Raw genomic sequence first — 18517 nt, 5'->3', positions numbered from 1 at the left:
CTTACCGCCCTATCGCGATGCTGTCGTGCTTACGCAAGCTGTTAGAGAAGATGATTCTTTATCGGCTTGACAAATGGGTTGAATCGAACGGCTTTCACTCAGATACACAATTTGGTTTCCGCAGAGGCAAACCGAAGTAATTTTGACAGCTGATCCAGTATGGGCGAAGTGTCACTTTTACTTGCGGAATAATTGAGCGGCACATTTTTCCGTACGGAAAAGTGACAGCTCCATTTGATATGTACGGCAAGCGTTACTGACGTTATGAAATCAGCTCTACTTATCAGCAGCGTACAGCTCAAGTAATTTCGGTACCGGAATCATTCCTTGACCGTTTCTTGTCCTATCCTTTTGCACAGTACTTATGATCAGCGTACCGGCCATAAAAGTGACATTTCGCTCGTACTGGATCAGCTGTCAAAATTACTTAGGTAAAAAGGAGAAAATTTACTTGAGTGATTTACGTTTCAGGTCCGTACTTGGCTTATAGCGCGTACAGAGGCTCATTGTACTTGACCGCTCTACTTAGGATGTGGATACCAGGCTTAAGAAGTAGAGCTGATTTCATAACGTCGGTAACGCCTGCCATACAAATCAAATAAGGCAATCTGACGTTTAATCGCTTTTCTCTTTCCAGCATACGCACGCTTATGGATTGTTTTCATACGGAAACCGTTTCCGTATGAAAACAACAAACAAAAAATCCCATTTTTTGATCTTGTTGCTGGAAAGAGAAGGGTGCGATAGCCTTATACACGCTAAGATCAGTCTACCCAAATATGGGTAAAGTTTACCCATAATCGCCGAAAAGTACATACACTCATTTTATGAGTAAAGTGGGGTTGACCTATATATAGGTAAACTGCCATTGCCCATATTTGGGTATTCAAGCACGGAAGTAATTATTCGAGAAATACGCAAAAATGAGTAGTTTAATAGGCATTTTCACTCGCTTCTTGATTGATTTTCATAACTTAAAATAACAAAATAATATTGCCATTAACATTATTACAAATCCAAACTTTATTGAAAAACAAATATATAGTGAAATAGAGTAACATCACCGGCCCGACAATTCCATTATTTTGGTGCAGCGAGGAAAAACATTGGGGCAGCATCTGCATCGACGAGGAAACTGGATATATATAATATCTAATTACAATTTCGGTTTCTGTGTGAGATTGCGTTAAAACAATAATTAAATTACTAAACCAACTCACCTCCGATAGAAATCATCATTTTTCTGCATGAACTACAAACAATTTATTCGATACTGCTTCAAAAAGAAAACTATATTGATCGTCGCACTTTGATTGTCAGCAATTATATTTTTTCATCCAAATATGAGTAACGGCAATTACCCATATTTGGGTAAATCCTCTAAACCAATAATATGAGTGAAATTTACTAATTTTTATTGGTAAATTTTACCCATATTATACGTTTTATATCTAAAACCCATAAATGGGTAAATCAACTACCTATTTATGGGTAATCTGATCTTAGCGTGTAGAGCAGCCGGATTTTGACTTTTACTGGCCTTGTTGTTTACAAATTTCATGAAGGAGTGAAAGGGAGAGGTACATTTTTGTGCAGAGCCCCATACACGGTGGTTTGCGAATACCCTTTTATGGGTAAAAATTTACTCTTTTTTTAAAGCACAGAGATCTGTCATAAAACGGGTAAATTTGAAAATACAAAACGGGTATATAAATACCCATTATAATCAAGCTGCTGCCGATTAAAAATGGGTGTTTTGAAACCCATTTAAGGGTGAAAAACTAAATGGAAATAATTTTACAGCCTGCAGCTATTAGTCCCAGAATCCAAATATATATAAATGTTTGATTAGTTTTAATGTTTGTATATTTTCGTGTAAACAATTTACCCATCCATTGACAGAAACCGCTTTTACCCTTTAAAGAGTAAACCGTGTTTACTCATTAAATGTGGAGAGGCACTTCTAGCGAAAATGGGTGAATTTTTACCCATTAAAGGGTATTCGCAAACTACCGTGTAGTCGTTATTTGAGTTGAAAAAATCGGAAAAATTGATTAAGTAGTTGCAAGAACATGCTCTTTCGTATTATTAAATAAAAACAAGAATTCGTTAAAAATTTTAGGACCTAATTTAGATGTTGGCTTTGTGTTGCGAATATTTTGTAAAATTTTACTTTTGTCGAGTTAGTTGCGCGCCCGGATCTACATGATCTAGCCGCAAATCAACCCAACTTTGACTTCTTTTGCCGCAATTCGGCTCTTCCGTGGGATAACCCAAATTTGGGTTAACCTTTCGGTTGTCGCGCGAATTTTTGTAACGCGAGTAGTCTTGGTTTTGCGAATATTCCAGGAGCCTGACTACTTAGAAAGATGCCGTCTTCGGCAAAGTTGTTCAGTGGCCAAGGGCTATCCTTGACCGAGTTAGTTGATTCTTAATTTTGCCAACAGGTGACGCTAGTGAGCATGAAACATTTGTTTTGCAGATCTCAGGATCTTGACCACTTTGAAAGATGGCATCTTCGGCAAAGTTGTTCAGTAGCCTAAATGCTTTCTTTGTTTAATCCTTAAAGTTCAAGTTCAGCTAAAATAATGATGATCCTTGAGCTACGCATTAACTTTGTCGAAGATGCCATCTTTCTAAAAGGTCAGGATCCTGAAGTATCCGCAAAACAAATGTTTCATGCTCACTAGCACCGCCTGGTGGCAAAATTTTGAAACAACTAGCTCGAACAATGATAGTACTTAACTTACTGAGCAACTTTGCCGAAGATGCCATCCTTCTAAATAGTCCGGATCCTGAAATATCTGCAGAACAAAAGTAAAAGTTAAATGCCCACTAGTGCCACCTAGCGGTCAAATCCGAAATAAACGAGGTACCATCATATAGCGCTCCACCTCCAGAACAACTTTACTGAAGACCCCATGTTTCAAAATTATCTGGATTTTGAGATATACCGATTAAAATTGTGGTCTACTCATTTTTATACGACTTCTATGTACATCTGTTGATTTTACCGCATTATAAAGGGCTATACTGTAAGCAAAGACTGTTGTGTATTGGTCTTGAGAACATTCTTGAGGAATACATTTTGGTTTGGTGTCGATAGATATCTTTGTTACAAAATCATAGCATATAAATCACAACTGTTGTACAAAGTACAACAGCGCGACAGCCCGAAGGTTAACTGAAATATACCTATCATTAGGTTGTTTCCATTTCATAACGCCGAAAATGTTCATTTTTTACAGCCACCCACCCCTCATAATGCTTTTTGTAAAATTATTCTAAAAATTTTGTATAACATAGTTCATTCCCTGCTCGGGCATCCATCCCCTGCAGCGTATAAAATTTGTGAATGAGTCCATATTTCATTCATCTTCATATTACCAGGGGAGGCATCTCCATACCAATCAAAAAATCCAGAATAAAATTAGCACAATTCAAGGTGACAACCACACTGAGGCAAAAATACTAAGGTTTTCCATAAATCAAGACTTATGAACCAGCCAAATTATGGTTTCATTGCACGCTTAAATATTTCGAAAATGGGATCATAAGTTTCATAAGTGAGAGCTTTGAATTCTTTAACAACAATTACTTGAAATAATTTTCATAGCAATCGCTAGAAGAACTACTCCGCTTTCGATGTTGGCTACAAGTTAATCGAAGGCAGATAACATGTTATCAAAACATGTCAATTTTTGAGCACGCCTGAAATAAAAGGCGAACATTATTATCGATTGATAGTTCGAATTAAGATTTTATCATTGCGTTTAATACCGAATTTCATTGATTGACTTATGAAATTTATTACTGAAATTCTTCACCAAAATCATAAGTAAAACTTAAAAATTTCAACAATAATCGTTGTGGCGCCAAATCATAATTATTCCTTAAGAATTTTTTAAGTTTTTTTGCATCAGTGCAATCTCACAGAATTTGATTAGCACCATTTTTAGGGGTATCTGGTGTAAAATGCACTCTTAAGGCAAAACGACTTTTTTACTTTCGAAGCGTTTTCGTAACATCGTATGTTGAGGACCCATACTGCCGGCTCTTAGCGAAATTGTTTTTTTTTTTTTTAATTGTTTTAAGGCTCTCATAACCTATAACGCGGGTAGATCACCTTTTCGTGGTGCGTTATGGGGTAAAGATCTACCAGTGAACCCTAGTCCTGACTGCTTCAAACTAAGAGAACAGGATATTATAGTAATCAAAGGAACACTTTTTAGTCCTTGTTACATTTCTAAACCTTGTTGAAAGTGACAAGTCTCGGTTTTCCCAGTTGTCGAGAATGATCTTGAGACAAGGAAAAAAAATGAGTCGAATACAACAATTTGTTTTCTAATCTTTTATTTATTTAGTTCTCTAGTTTGAAGGAGTAAGGACTAGGGTTCTGATGTATGGACAATATCGGTGTAATTTCTTGGCTTTATCAAGGGATCCGATTTTGACTGATAAAGGAGCGCGCCTGTGGAGAGTGCATGGCTGGTAGCAGTCAGACAGTAAAATAATAGTGACTTTAATGACAAAAATGATAAAAATAGTGACCAAAAAGTGACCAAATAGTGACCAAAAAGTGACTTCAATGAAAATACGTTCTATGTAGATATTAATCAATCTACATTTCGGGTGAATTTAGAGTGTAGAGAACTGCACTGCCCATGTTGAATGTATGACATTTGGTCGAATGACATTTAGTCGAATGACGTTTGGTCGAATGACATTTAGTCGAAAGTACATTTGGTCGAATGGACATTTCGTCGAATGGACATTTGGTCGAAAAGAATTTTAATGCTCATTGAGGCATATGATATTTTGTTAAAAGGATTTTTAGTCGAAAATTTAGTCGAATAGGGATTTTTCAGTTTATTTTACAGAGTGTAGTTTTGACGATAAAACTCAGTGATAGAATCATTGGAAAAGGTGACGGTTTGTATAGTCCTATTACTAAAGGTTGCATATGCTGGTACAACATGATAGACTGCAAGAAACCTGCATTGGTGTATTGGTATTTCTTAGACAAACTTCAAAGCTTCAATATGCGACAAGCATAATTATGGAATTTCAGTTGATAACACAGACTCCCCCACAAACTCAACTTCTTGCGTTGGGGGTGTTACACAATTCTCTTGTTTGATTATTTTCGATTGAACCAATTATCAACTGATTATCAATTGAATCCATCGACACCGTTTTCAAATCCACGTGTTTACCCAAGAAATGTAATGTAGCTTGAAGTCACAATCATAACAATTAGTAGGATAACGAATTATATGGGTAATACTTTTAGTTCACTTCGTCAAAATCATTGGAAATAAAATTGTTATAAAAGTGCATTATATGCAGACAATTCAAGATGACGCAATTTTTCAATGTACATCTGTATCAGTTCTAGTTCCCAAATTTCAAATTCTTACCCTAAGTCACATTGCCATTGGATAAATATCAACAGTTTTATGTAAAGAACGATGATATTTTGAAGGAATAATAAATTCAACAATTTTTTATAATCCAATAACTGCACGACACAAACATTTAGGAGGTTTTTTTTTACAAAGAATGATGATATTTTGAAAGAATAATAAACTCAACATAATGATTCAAAGTTGAGCATAAATATTTTTGAACTTCTACTAAATTGGATGAAACAAAACGTCCCGTTTTCAAATTCAAAAAAGCTGCACAATAATAACATTATCAAGAATAATTTATCATATATAGACGCTAGTAGTATATGTTCTAGCGTCTATATATGAAATTTTTGTCTGGAAAATGTAATTATGCTACAGCCTTTAAGCATTCATCACGTTGCAAAGCGTAGGTAATATTTATCATGTATAAATATGCGTGTTTGACTTCAGATGAAAAATATGTTTGCCCAAAATAAACTTAAGATCATCCATTGAGCAAAAATTCTAGCTTGATTTTGGTTCTGCTGAATTAATCGATTTTTCAATCAACCATTACTAAATAAAGTTTCGACGAAATTTTCTAAAGTCATTCGACCAAATGTACTTTCGACTAAATGTCATTCGACCAAACGTCATTCGAACAGATGTCTTTCGACCAAATGTCCTAAAGCCGCCCATTTTCGCATAGTCGACGTAAGCGCCAATGTGATCGAAATTCATATTTTCGTTGCTATGCATTCTTTGCCTATTAACACACTTTTTGGACGTGCGAACAGCACTTACTTGTTAGCATATACAGATCTTATGCGAATCGGCAGTCTGCTATGATCATGATTGATCATCACATAAAATTCCAAGCGAATAAGGGCAATGCAGTAGTTAGGGTTTCCATTCAAAATCAGTTTTTCAATTCGCGGATGCCCGAAAAAATCTTGATGTTTTAGTTTTTTTTTATACAAAATAGTCAAAATCGGAAGACTTGAGATTATAAATTAAATTAATTTTGACTAATACTGTGATCTGAATATGATTTGAATTTCCAAAGAGTTTTTGATAAAATTATATGAAGTCATTTTGTGTAATTTATACTGATTTTCCCAAAAACTGCAAAGTTCAATAACAAACCTTCTAAGAGTGCCTTCGAAATTATGCGTTAGCCATAGACCATAACTGGACAAATTTTTGATCTGGTGAAACTTATGTTGGAGCTTTTTAACAGAAACGGTATCTTCGAAAACATTTTATTTTTCTCCTTTGAAGCTGGCTAAGCTTTTGACATAAATCTAAAATTGCATCTTACAAGCAATTTATAAAAAAAATTGCCTAAGAATTGCGTCAAAAACTTAACAAAAATCTGACTATGATTACCTTAAGGACCTTGCTTTTTATTTACTTTAAAAGATTTTTCCACTTAAGGCCTTAGTGAAGTATAACTCAGCATAGAGCATACAAAATAAATCATTCTGTATGATTTCTCAGCGTTATCGAGCGTCGGAAACCCTTAGCTTTCGACTGGTGGATAAAGAATACACTTTCGCAAGTTGAATAATTTAAAATAAATCGAAATTTGTGGCCTTTTCATGATTTTATTCCGGACGCTTCCTCACTTTTGCCTCATAATCCGGACACTTTGATTCGAATTCTGGACAGCTCATGGAAATCATTAATAAAAAAGTCAAACCATCAGTTGAAGTCGTCAAGCTACTAAAGAGATGTCTAAGGCAGTTGGACATTATAAGTTTGCATAGAAATTTTTAAGAAAATTTTATTAATACGAGAAACGAAAGTGAAAACTTTTGAACAGCAAAAATTGAAACATTTCGTGTGAAATGTTTCCCATACAAAGTAGAGTGTCCGGAATTTGAAGCTGTCCGTAATATTATTCAAAACGGTACCCTGTAAATACAAAATCTCGTCAGAGGCCTCATAAGAACTTTGTCATAGATCAAGGAATAACTACTAAATAATCCAGACAAGGCTTTGCGTTGCGTTGCGTTGCGTGGTAACGGAGTATTTCGTAGATTGCATACTGAAAACTGTCATGTTAGTTACTTTAACACTCTTATTCCAATTGCTCATGGAGAACTATTTTGGATAGAATAGCTATCCAATCGGAAGTCAGAAATGAAAAGACATGACAATGTCCATTGCCGGCCACGCCCATCTTCTCCGTTACGAGGAAAGGAAAGGAAAATGATGATATGACACCTACTTGAAGAGAGGCCAGCGACTCACCGACGCCCTCATAGATGTCAAGGAGTTGGATGAAGGGATAGGTGATTGTCTAGGATTCACTATAAGCGAGTGATGCGACCGGATTGAAATTTAGTGTAGGTGTAGTTTAGTATATATTTTGTAATTGGGTGTAAGTGTGAATGAAATGGTTTCATCATCGTTGGGAGTGACGCAGCTAAGAAAGTTAATGTCACTCCATGCGCGTTCGTCTTTCAGGGATGGGACACAGGTATTTCCACCTAGTGCCCTAGCTAAAAAGCTTTGGTTTGAGCGCCATTACTCGCTCTCTGAAACGAGAAAATAAAAAAGCCCGTCCCCATGATACAGAAAGAGCCCAGATTGCATTAATATATGTGGTCTAATCAGAACAAACTCACCAAATACATTCATATGTCTAAACGCCGAGTTAAAAACCGTTTCCTCAAAAAACTTGAATGATTCTATTGGGAATTTGAATCGACATCCTCTGAATGGTTTCGTATATCAATAGAACTTAACGGCATGGCAATGTACCCATCATCTTTTCGTCACACAATAAATGGAGAATGGTTTGAATATTTCTGCGTAGCACAATAATCATCATCGAATGCGGTTTTCACACTTAACACAGGTTTTTCAATATATATTCAATTTTTAAAAGTATTTAATTAAAAAAAAAGCATTAAAAATTATTCAAATCTCACAACCGTATGATTTTTCTTCTTAATTTGTCAGAATCACTCTTATCCCAAACGAAACAAAACCAATCCGGGTGGAGTAGCACCGACGGGATCATGTCTACACGCCACAAGCCATCTTCAAAATCTTCGCTAAAAAAAATACACTTCGATTACAGCACAATCAGCCAGTTCTATTGCAGCTATTTAGCGTTGCATAAAGCACTACAATCCAGATAACATTGCATCTGCTAATATCGGCGTAATTGCGAACAACGAGAGCACGAAAAAATTTTCAGGTGGCATAGCACCATCAGCCGAATCTATTTTTCACTCATTAAATAATCCAGACAAGGCTTCATCAAAAATCAGTATCATCTCAGAAATCCGCCAATCGTACTTCTAAATTAATCTGTCCAAGATTTCAGTGGATCTCCCAAGAAATTTGTCAAATATTAATTTGGCTCAGGTATTCGTAAATGGCAATATCATCAACCATAACAACTTTCTACAACTTATTTTGGTGGTTTGTAGATTTAGTGCTTGGAGATGTTCGTTCAAAATTATTTTCCCGGTGACCACCTCAAATTTCCGGTTTTCCCGTCTTATTCCCCGGTCCAAAGTGGCCACCCTGAAATTATTGAAAACAATTGTATCACTCAGTAACGACTCGTAATCTCACGCTTTATCTGTTTTACTACCCGTTTTTTATAGAAATAGTTGACCTAAGATGAAGTGATTTCATACAATATTAGTACCGTAAAGTGCCGTAATTCAGCGCAGTTAAGGAATAAAACGATTCAAATTGTTAATTAAAAATTAGCATTGCATCAACAAAAAAGATGTATGGGTGGATCGCTAGCAAATCTATTCAAGATTATGGGAAAAATATAAACTAGACTGTATTCATAATTTACAATTGTGATTTTTTTGAAATAGTTCACTCGTTGAAATTGCCTAATTCCGCGCATTTTTTAAACGCTTTTCCATATTCCGCGCAGAAGAATGCCTAATTCCGCGCACTCATGAAATAATCAAATTAACATTAATTTTAATAAGGGGCTGCATCCATTAGTTACGTAACACTTAAAATTGGAAATTTTCAACCCCCTCCCCTTCCGTAACACTTTTTGTATGAGAATACGTAGAGTTTTGTATGAACCGTAACTTTTTAGTCTACGTTCAGTTTTTTTTATTAATTTTTTGTCTATCACATGAAACAAAGATAACCAAAACCGTGGCATTGGTACGTGTGAATTTCGTCTAGGGGAAAGTGGGGCAATTTGGCCATCTTAAGAAAAGTCGTAATAATTGAAATTTTTAGATCAATACACTAGATACGCACGATTTCCGTCGTCTTAAAAAAAACACGAATGAATTTTTCGTCGATTCTTCTGTCGATGGGGTGATATGAGCACCCTATTTTATGTTGTGAAATTATCCCATAGAATCTAACAATTTAATTATTTTATTCACTGAACTGGAAAGTTTAGAAATGAAATACTCTTTCGAAATCTACTGATCTCATATTTGACTTAAATATGCTTCTTATTACATAGTTTTAGACAATTCGGTCGAGAAAAAACCCCATCTTCTTCTTCTTGGCATTAACGTCCTCACTGGGACAGAGCCTGCTTCTCATCTTAGTGTTCTTATGAGCACTTCCACAGTTATTAACTAAAGCCCAGGGAAGTCAAGGCAAAAGTCCACTACGAAAAGATCCTGGACCGACCGGGAATCGAACCCAGACACCTTCAGCATGGCTTTGCTTTGTAGCAAACTGCACTGTTCATACAATACAAGGACCAGTTCGCATTATTGCTTGGAATCAAAGGGTTTTAAGCAAATCAATTAATGGTATCCACTAATGCCACGGGTAACTGAAACTTATTTTTTTAAGCAAAAAGAAACCTCAGAAGAACCTAAGGGTCATCCATAAATTACGTCACACAAAATATGGCCATTTTCAATCCGTCTCCCCCGTATTATCATACTTTTTGTATGGAGGCTTCGTAAATTATGTAGAGATCGTAAAGTTTCCGTGAATCATTTCCCGAGAGTGTGTCGTAATTTTTGAGGTCTTCTACAAATTACGACCTGTTGAACATGTGAACGATATGTTGTTTTTACAATAATTCTATATGGATTGTATAATATAAATAAGAATCATAAACATTGCCAATGTTATGTGTGGTTCATTATGCTAAGTAAATTTTGTGCGCACAGATGTACACACTTAATTCAGAATGCCGAATCTCGGCTAATTTCAACCGAGATCCGCACAGCCGAGCTCGTGAAAAAAATCTAAGTGTGTATAGACTATTTTGTTGGGGCTGTGCATAAACCACGTGGTATTTTTCCCTGTAAGGGACCGTCCATAAATGACGTAGCATTTTAGGGGGGAGGGGGGAGTCTACGATTTTGCTACGAACCATGTATTAAGTATGGGAAAATAAGCTACGAAGGGGGAAGGGGTGTCAAAAATTGGTCAAAAGATGCTACGTCATTTATGGACGCTGCCTAAGTGGGCTTTCCCGATATTCCGCTTGTACATGAAACGTATGTATGCATAAAGTTACTTTTCAGAGAAATAGACAGATGTGAAGACGGATATAGCATGTTTTACTTGTCTGTTGTTATGCGAAGAACAGTGCGCAGAATTAGGGCATTATGAAAAAAGACGTGGCCTAATTCCGCGCGTTACTTTTTTGAATAAAACTCAATAATTATGCTAATATTTGATAAGATTTCATAGAAGCACCATGAAACATATCTGTAGCAAGTAGTTCCATGGAATATTGTATAAAAAATAAAACATTTTTAATAAAGAAATCGCGTTTGTTGTTGTCCTACAGTCTTAGCGCGGACGCTAAGAAAATTAGAAAAATAACGTCTACTCCGACGGGCCTTCACTGATTATTTTTTTATGCCGCGAAAAAATGCCTTATTTGCTTTTATTTGTGATTCAAACTTATTCTTAATCAAAGTAGCCTCGAATAGCATTAAAAGTTGCTGAAATATTAATGTGTATTTCCATATATAAATAATTTTGTATGAAATGCGCGGAATTGAGCACTGCGCTGAATTAGGGCACTTTACGGTACTCGCTTTTGATTTTTTGTTTGTTATTAAAACCCTACTCTGGCTTATCTCCGGGAGGAATTTTGACGACAATCTTTCGAATATTTGGTTAAAGATCTCTTCTATAGTCACATATTACTGCAGGAAGTTCACTAGTAATTTATTCAGCAGATCTGTCAGATATTGGCCCTGGTATTCGCCATAATTTATTAAAACATTACATCTACAAAATTCAGCCCAAATATTTTGCCAGCATATTCTTTGAAATTTTCCCAGATTTTTTTGTTAAATTTTCCGTTGCAAATGTCTACGAAATATTCAGGGATCCCTATCTTTTTTGACTCTTAAATTTCCAAATCACACTTATTTGTCTTTATAATAATAAATATCTATTTCTTGCTATTTGTGTTTGAAACCCAGCCTCAAATTTCAATACCGTTAGATCACGAAAATAGTGACTTGAGTGACCAATTTTCTGAAAAAAGTGACTTTAGTGACTTTTTGTTGGAAATAGTGACTTTTTAGTGACCAGGTCGAAAAAAGTGACCAAGTCACTAAAAAGTGACTTGCTATCAGCCCTGTCAGAGTGTACCCACCACATTCTTCAAAGGCTATAAATAGCGGAACCTTTCAATTAGAATCCTTTCCTGCGATCAAGTTATGAATTACAACTGTAAGAAAACCGAATACTTTATCACTTCTCAATAGTGATAAGGTAATACGACATGCACTAAACAAAGGACACGGGATATACTACAATAGATCAAATATTGGTCGCAGTGGTTTATGTTCCGAACAGAAAAAAAAGGCTCTCATGGGTCAATTTGTTTCCAGGATGCATATTATCTCTGATTCCCTTACCATGCTAATTCCAAACATATCCACAGCTGTCAGCCCCTGGTGATTTATTATCAACAAAAATAATTAAAGTCCAATTATTTTCACTTTTCAGCTCAGAAGTTTACCAACGCTTCATTGGTCTACATAACTGAGACAGTTTTAGAGGAAATCGGAATAATTGAAAAAGGCCCGCAAGTGGTAATTCTAACCGTGGTAGCAAAACTGAAAAAAGCTCATCATGACAGTACATCGGATACAAACCCTACCCAAGCTGGACCATCACGAAGATTAACTGAGTCTCCGAGTGAAGCTGTAACAGTAAGTTAATAGCATATGAGACTGCAAAGAAACGTTACTATATCTTGCCCTGCCTTAGATCCGACAAACCCTGGAACGAGATGCTACTTGTTGAAAAATACTTTACACTAAAGTTGATGCTGGAAATGTACCGACACATACTGAACTGTTGTCAGTGGTTCGAGTTCTTTGTAATAATATGGTATCGAAATTGCTGAATGAGAAAATGTAAGTATATTATAAACGAGATCCATTAAACAACGAAACATTTAAGGAAGAAAGGGTTCAAATTTCATATCAATCAATTCAAATAAAATCGATTGAAGAATCAGTGAATGAACTCTATGCTATTCTTGAGAAATTTGCGAAGGAATCTTTAGATGTATTTCTGAAGAAATTCGAAGTAGAGTCTCTAGAATAATTTCTAGGATAGTCCTTTTAGAATGATAAGTTGAATTCTTGAAAATATTTAGAGTATCTTTTTGATCCCTGCTCGGTCTTTTTTTTCCCATTCGGTTCATTTTTGGTCTCTTCTATCAAGCATAAGGTCTCTACAGTTCCTATTTTAAAAAGCAGTCATCCGCTACCAGCCTTGAAAAGATTGAAACACATTTTTATTACCTTTTTCTGATCCTGTTTTTAAAGTTTATTTATTTTTGCATTCATTTCAGTTATCCATCAACTGAAGAGAAAAAAGCGTTGGCAAAGCGAGTTATTGAAACTTTTTCCATATTGGCTTCCACAAAAATAACGGAAAACTCTCCCGACCATGTAAGTATCTAAACATTACATTATAATTATAATCTTTGAGGTGATAATCGTTGTAGTACGATGTAGTAGATTGTAAAACGACATGATAACTAATAATATTCTTTTTTTCATTTGATTTTAGTCATACTTTTTTTGGAGAAATGGAGGCAAAGGACCAAATCATGAACATTCGGGACTCATTCATACTCACTTACGGAACAAAGCCAAAAAGCTTAAGGCCGAAGACCGAAAATACACTCATAAGAAAAAAGCTGACAAAGTCAGCAGCATTCCGACTGGAATAGTTGAGCTAGCTGAAGAATGTGCTCACAAGGAAGCTACAGTCGCCAATTTCAATACAATCGTAAAGTTCATGGAAAAAACGCACACTCTTCACATCATGATGCTGCAAGATAAGAAGCCATTCGATTTCATTCTTCAAACATTTCCGCATTTCAAATCATTTGATGGACTTTTGGTAAGTATCTTCATATCTATGTTTTGAAAATTATCTTTAATTTTTCATTCTACACCTGCATTACAGAATCAAAAAGCATATCAATACAGAGTCAGAATTAAGGCGAATGTGAACACTAATACATTGTCAGTAAAATCGGTTTGAAGTTCAGCGGATATAATTTCAATTCTATATTATGTTTCCGATCGATTTAATCGTATGATGCATTTTTGTATGATCCATTACAATATTACTTTTGTGACAAACCATTTGATTTATTTTCATACTATGAACAACATGTTAAAATAAATAAAAAAGCATCATGCGCCATTCATCAAAATTAAGGATTGTTGCGCCCCTCGGTTTTTCGTCTCCTTCAGTTTGACAGCAGCGATTGCGCCTTTTGACCTCGTCCTTCTGGTTTCACTATCATCAGCTTCGCCGTTTTGCTACGCTCTTTCACACGAACCTTCTTCACTATCGACCTTCTGCACACTCAGTTTTAAATGCGCCCTGCTGCCACACTCAATCGCAAATGCGCCCGGTTACCGCAGGGGGGGAAGATGGGCGAAATTGACATCAGAGTTCGAATCAAAAGAGAATATCAAATGCGCCTTTTTGTTTTTCTTACTTATTTCGTGAACAACGTTATTTTTAAGAAACAGTAGTGCATTATATGATTGTAATTTGTCAAATAAACTGTTAGGTGAATAAAACTCAATTTGTTTACATTTGTCAGTTAGGCCGTAAATCTGGTACTGTATTGATATGAGCGCATGACACCAAACTATGACAAACATAGTAATCTCGTTCCTGTTTTCGTCCGAGGGCTGATGATTGAACCAGAAATGTTCTCTGCAATTCTGGATGGTTAGTATTTATATTTAAACAATATTTTGCCGCATAAATCAAAATAATAAATAGGCCCTGGGCTTGGAATTATATTTTCCAGGGAGCGATGAATTTTGATAATTGATCGCTGTTGTTAGTAGTTTTGATTAGATGTTGGGTGAATTTCAAAGCAATGGCAACCTTTTTATTACAAAATTTAGATTTTATCTTCTGACCTAAAGATTCTGGTTAAACTACTGTACTATGCAGTTGGGCTGCACTACGCTATCACTCATCAAAATTACTTTCACTTCGGGAAAATATAATTTCAAGCTGGCGAGAAGATTACAGATTGAGGGTGGGTTAGGAGCACAATCAGACCCTTGAATGTGCAATGTGGGGTAGTAATTGGGAATGCCATTGCCGGTTTGTAATCTTCTACGAGGTTTTCGAAAACCAACAGGGCGCGTGCACCGGGTTGCGAATAGGAGCAAAGGGAAATCAATAGCATCTACTCAAAATAATAGAGCAAAAAGCCGTTCCATGATTAGGTAATGTTTAGCGATCTTCTATGGTGTTCTAGTACTATAAAACTCTTCACTCACTGGGAATTCTGGCCTTGATAATATCAATAGTGATAAAAACATAAAATAATACCTAATACTCAATAAGTACAATGTAGCTTCAATGTATTAATAAATGAAATAAAATCAATTTTCTATACTTGACAGGGTTTTGAAGACAATCAATGAGTGAAAGAACTACCTATTAGAAAAGCCACATCAGCTAAGGCTATATATATACAAATGTTGGTCATAGGGTCATGGCGAGCATTCGGTATGTATGTATATGACTGATTCTGATCTAATAGGGGCACTAGAAGACAATCAATGAGTGAAAGAACTACCTATTAGAAAAGCCACATCAGCTAAGGCTATATATATACAAATGTTGGTCATAGGGTCATGGCGAGCATTCGGTATGTATGTATATGACTGATTCTGATCTAATAGGGGCACTAGAAGACCACGCGGACAATTTCGAAACAAATTATTTTTATACATCGGTCTTATGATCCGAAAGGTTCAGCTATGCTGGTATGTCATTTTTAAAGCTATTTATTAGTGCTGTTTAATTGTTTATTATTCTAACAAAACTACATAGTTACTCATTACTAATCACTGTTCCTATATTCTCTCTTTCTCACCTTCTTATCTGTTGCGTGATTATGATCATTACTAATATAATGCATGAGCATGCACAATAAGAATAATTTCAGAATTGTAAGCAGTCAATGGATAACTGGATAGAATAGCTTCGAAAAGGATGCTCAAAACAGAATAATTCTGGTGAGGGAAGTATTAACATCATGAGTAAGTAACACATTTCATTTTAAGAATATAAAATATTTTTATATAAATCTGCACCGCCTATCAGTGAACGGAATTATAATTTTATATCTGTACATGCTAAAAACAGATTGCGTTCTTTATAGTAGTGTTCAATCATTATCAAAAGCTCCTAAAGCGTCGCATCGTGCCATCAGCAGTACTTAGCATCACTCTTATATTGTTATTACTTTGTTGTTTATTAAATTTCTATAAAGCGATCAGCTCATTCTTTCTTACTTGTACAATTGTTTGGAATTTTAATAAATTAAACCAAACTTCAAAACTCAAATTAAGTTGCTCTCAGCACATTTACATTTTGCAGCATTAATCGCATTACTGTGTCAAGTCTTCTCCAATTCCCTATACCCTACCCCAACCCTTCCTATCATTTCCGATGGTGTTCAAGTGGTCCGCATAGACTATTACGGCCATTACCTATCCCTTCCCTCGGCTTTGGACTGACTTGCGCTCTCATTGCCCCACCAAACGCTGCAAAATGAAAATGAAAAATAAATCAAAATAATAGGGGAACATGGTCCAATTCGGACCTAGTAACAGTTTTTTGGCCATATCTTTTCAGCATGATGTACGGCATGAAAAGTGTTATGTTTTCTTGAAAGCCTGATCTAGCCCGCGGACTTTTGTCTCAGAGAGTTTTGTGATATCTCCTACCAGGACATGGCTAGACATGTTTGAACGAAGTTCTGCAAAAAATCCGAATTGGACCAACCCTGTTCCAATTCGGACCCCACATGTTCTAATTCGGACCACCGTTTTATCGTTTTTTTGCTATGGTAGTTATAAAATAAAACACCGATTTGTTTGGTATCAAAGCTTGTTGAACTTCTTCAATAAGCGCAAGCATAACAAATTAATTCAATGCGCGATAAATTCCAATTTAGTTCGAGTCAGAACAAGCTCAAGTAAAATGTGAATTTCATTAAAAAAAACATGGGTGAAATCTGAAACTAATTCAAAATTTAGTACGGTGAACTTTCCCTAACTCGATTTTAAACTGAACGTTGGAAGTATTGGACATATCGAGATAAAGGAAATATTTTTTTTAAATTATGGAGCTTTTTGTTATTTTGACAAAAAAAAAACATTATAAAAAGACATTTTTGCTTAAAATATAGTTAAATTTAAACAAATAAAGAATCATATCAGTGACGGACTTGCTGTAGTGGTTGGAAAACACGACTCTCACGCCGAGGACCTGGGATTGAATCACATCCCCAACGGTAGTCACGTATGATGTAAAAAGTTATTGTGACGACTTCCTTCGGAAGAAAAGTAAAGCCGTTGGTACCGAGATGAACTAGCTCAGGGCTTAAAATCTCGTTAATAAAGATAGAGAAAGAGTGAGAATCATGGCATGAAAATATCGGGTTGAAAAGGTTAACTTGTTCGGGAAACTGAAGGAGGCAGCATCGAATCTTGGGACATCGAGTTGGAGAAGTATCGACACATACATTTTAGGATCAAAATACGCTATATTAAAGTGATTATTTTCATGTTAAAAAAAAAACATTATATCGGGTAAGAGAAAGTTGATTGTATTGTTCTGAGCACTCGTAAACGTTTTCGTATTGCCATACAAATTTGGAACGCTGTATCCAAAATAGGCAGTGGTATTAATAGAGATTATTTTCAAGTAGCTGATTTATTGATCACTTTTTTTTTTGTTGACTACCGTATTTCATAGATTTTTCGAAGACTTTTACTTTACCGCAACAGGAACAAAGGCACCATCCATAAATATTACAACTTCTGTGATTTTCTGGCAAGTCGAGAAGACTTTCACGGATTGGAGCTTTTGATATAGACTTCGTTCGTTGAAAAAGCAAGAGGTCCGTATTGAACTACATCAAAAGATCCGGATTGGACCAATACACATTTTGAGATATTCAAATTAGTTGAGCACAAACAGTGCATAGACATTTGAAAACCATATGGTCAGATGAAAGCTTAGGCTTGGGGGATTCGATTATGAAATAACACAGAAAGATTGGAGAATTATTGTCAATTCCAGAGGCTTGGAAATAATGTTAACCGATAGCACACTAGAGCACTTCAAAACAACAAAGTAACATAAAAATCAGACGAATTAACTGGAAGGCGTCAAATGTTTTGTGTTAGATCCTAGGCAGACGGTGGGTAGAAAAACGGTACACACGATCTTTACAATAGCGCCAGTATTGAGAAATGTTTGATGGTCCGAATTAGAACAGGGTCCGAATTGGACCACCTTCCCCTAAATATTGAATAACGGTTGTTTGAATTCAGATAATCTTCGTGGCTGCTTGCGGATTTTGTTGCACCTTAAGCACAGAGGTTTGAAAAGCCAAGAAAGAGGACAAACAATGGACTCAGCGTAGAAGAACAACTAGCTGCTGATCTTATCCGCTTTGTACCGGTAATAGTTTTCAATTTTCCCCAAATAGTTTATGTATTTATGTTTCCCTCCTTTTACTTCTAGGACACAGAAACATCCATGGAAGAACAGCTGGCCAGATATGTGGCCTATAATCATGAACATGATGTACCTGTCGCTCCACATATGAT

At 35.8% G+C, this 18517-nt stretch overlaps 2 protein-coding genes across 5 annotated transcripts in view; one reads left to right on the top strand and one right to left on the bottom strand.

Annotated features, from left to right (window-relative positions):
* LOC5565202 (uncharacterized protein C6orf106 homolog) overlaps positions 1–18517 on the bottom strand; it is a 270657-nt gene that overhangs the window by 237240 nt on the left and 14900 nt on the right. The window lies entirely within an intron of this gene.
* On the top strand, positions 12121–13956 carry LOC110678403. 2 transcript variants are annotated; one of them, XR_002501571.1, is made up of 3 exons: positions 12121–12544; positions 12603–13294; positions 13416–13956. XR_002501571.1 is itself a non-coding variant. In XM_021851255.1 (3 exons), exons 1-3 carry the CDS (start codon positions 12723–12725, stop codon positions 13776–13778), a joined length of 492 nt encoding a protein of 163 aa, XP_021706947.1. In that variant the 5' UTR covers positions 12121–12722; the 3' UTR covers positions 13779–13956. The 2 variants fall into 2 exon arrangements, 1 of the variants encoding a protein (XP_021706947.1); XM_021851255.1 differs by having other exon boundaries at positions 12121–12751; positions 13195–13294.

The sequence above is a fragment of the Aedes aegypti genome, chromosome 1 (assembly GCF_002204515.2).
Source record: "Aedes aegypti strain LVP_AGWG chromosome 1, AaegL5.0 Primary Assembly, whole genome shotgun sequence".
NCBI classification, from domain to species: Eukaryota; Metazoa; Arthropoda; class Insecta; order Diptera; family Culicidae; genus Aedes; species Aedes aegypti.
This window is presented reverse-complemented; position numbering and strand designations above follow the sequence as displayed.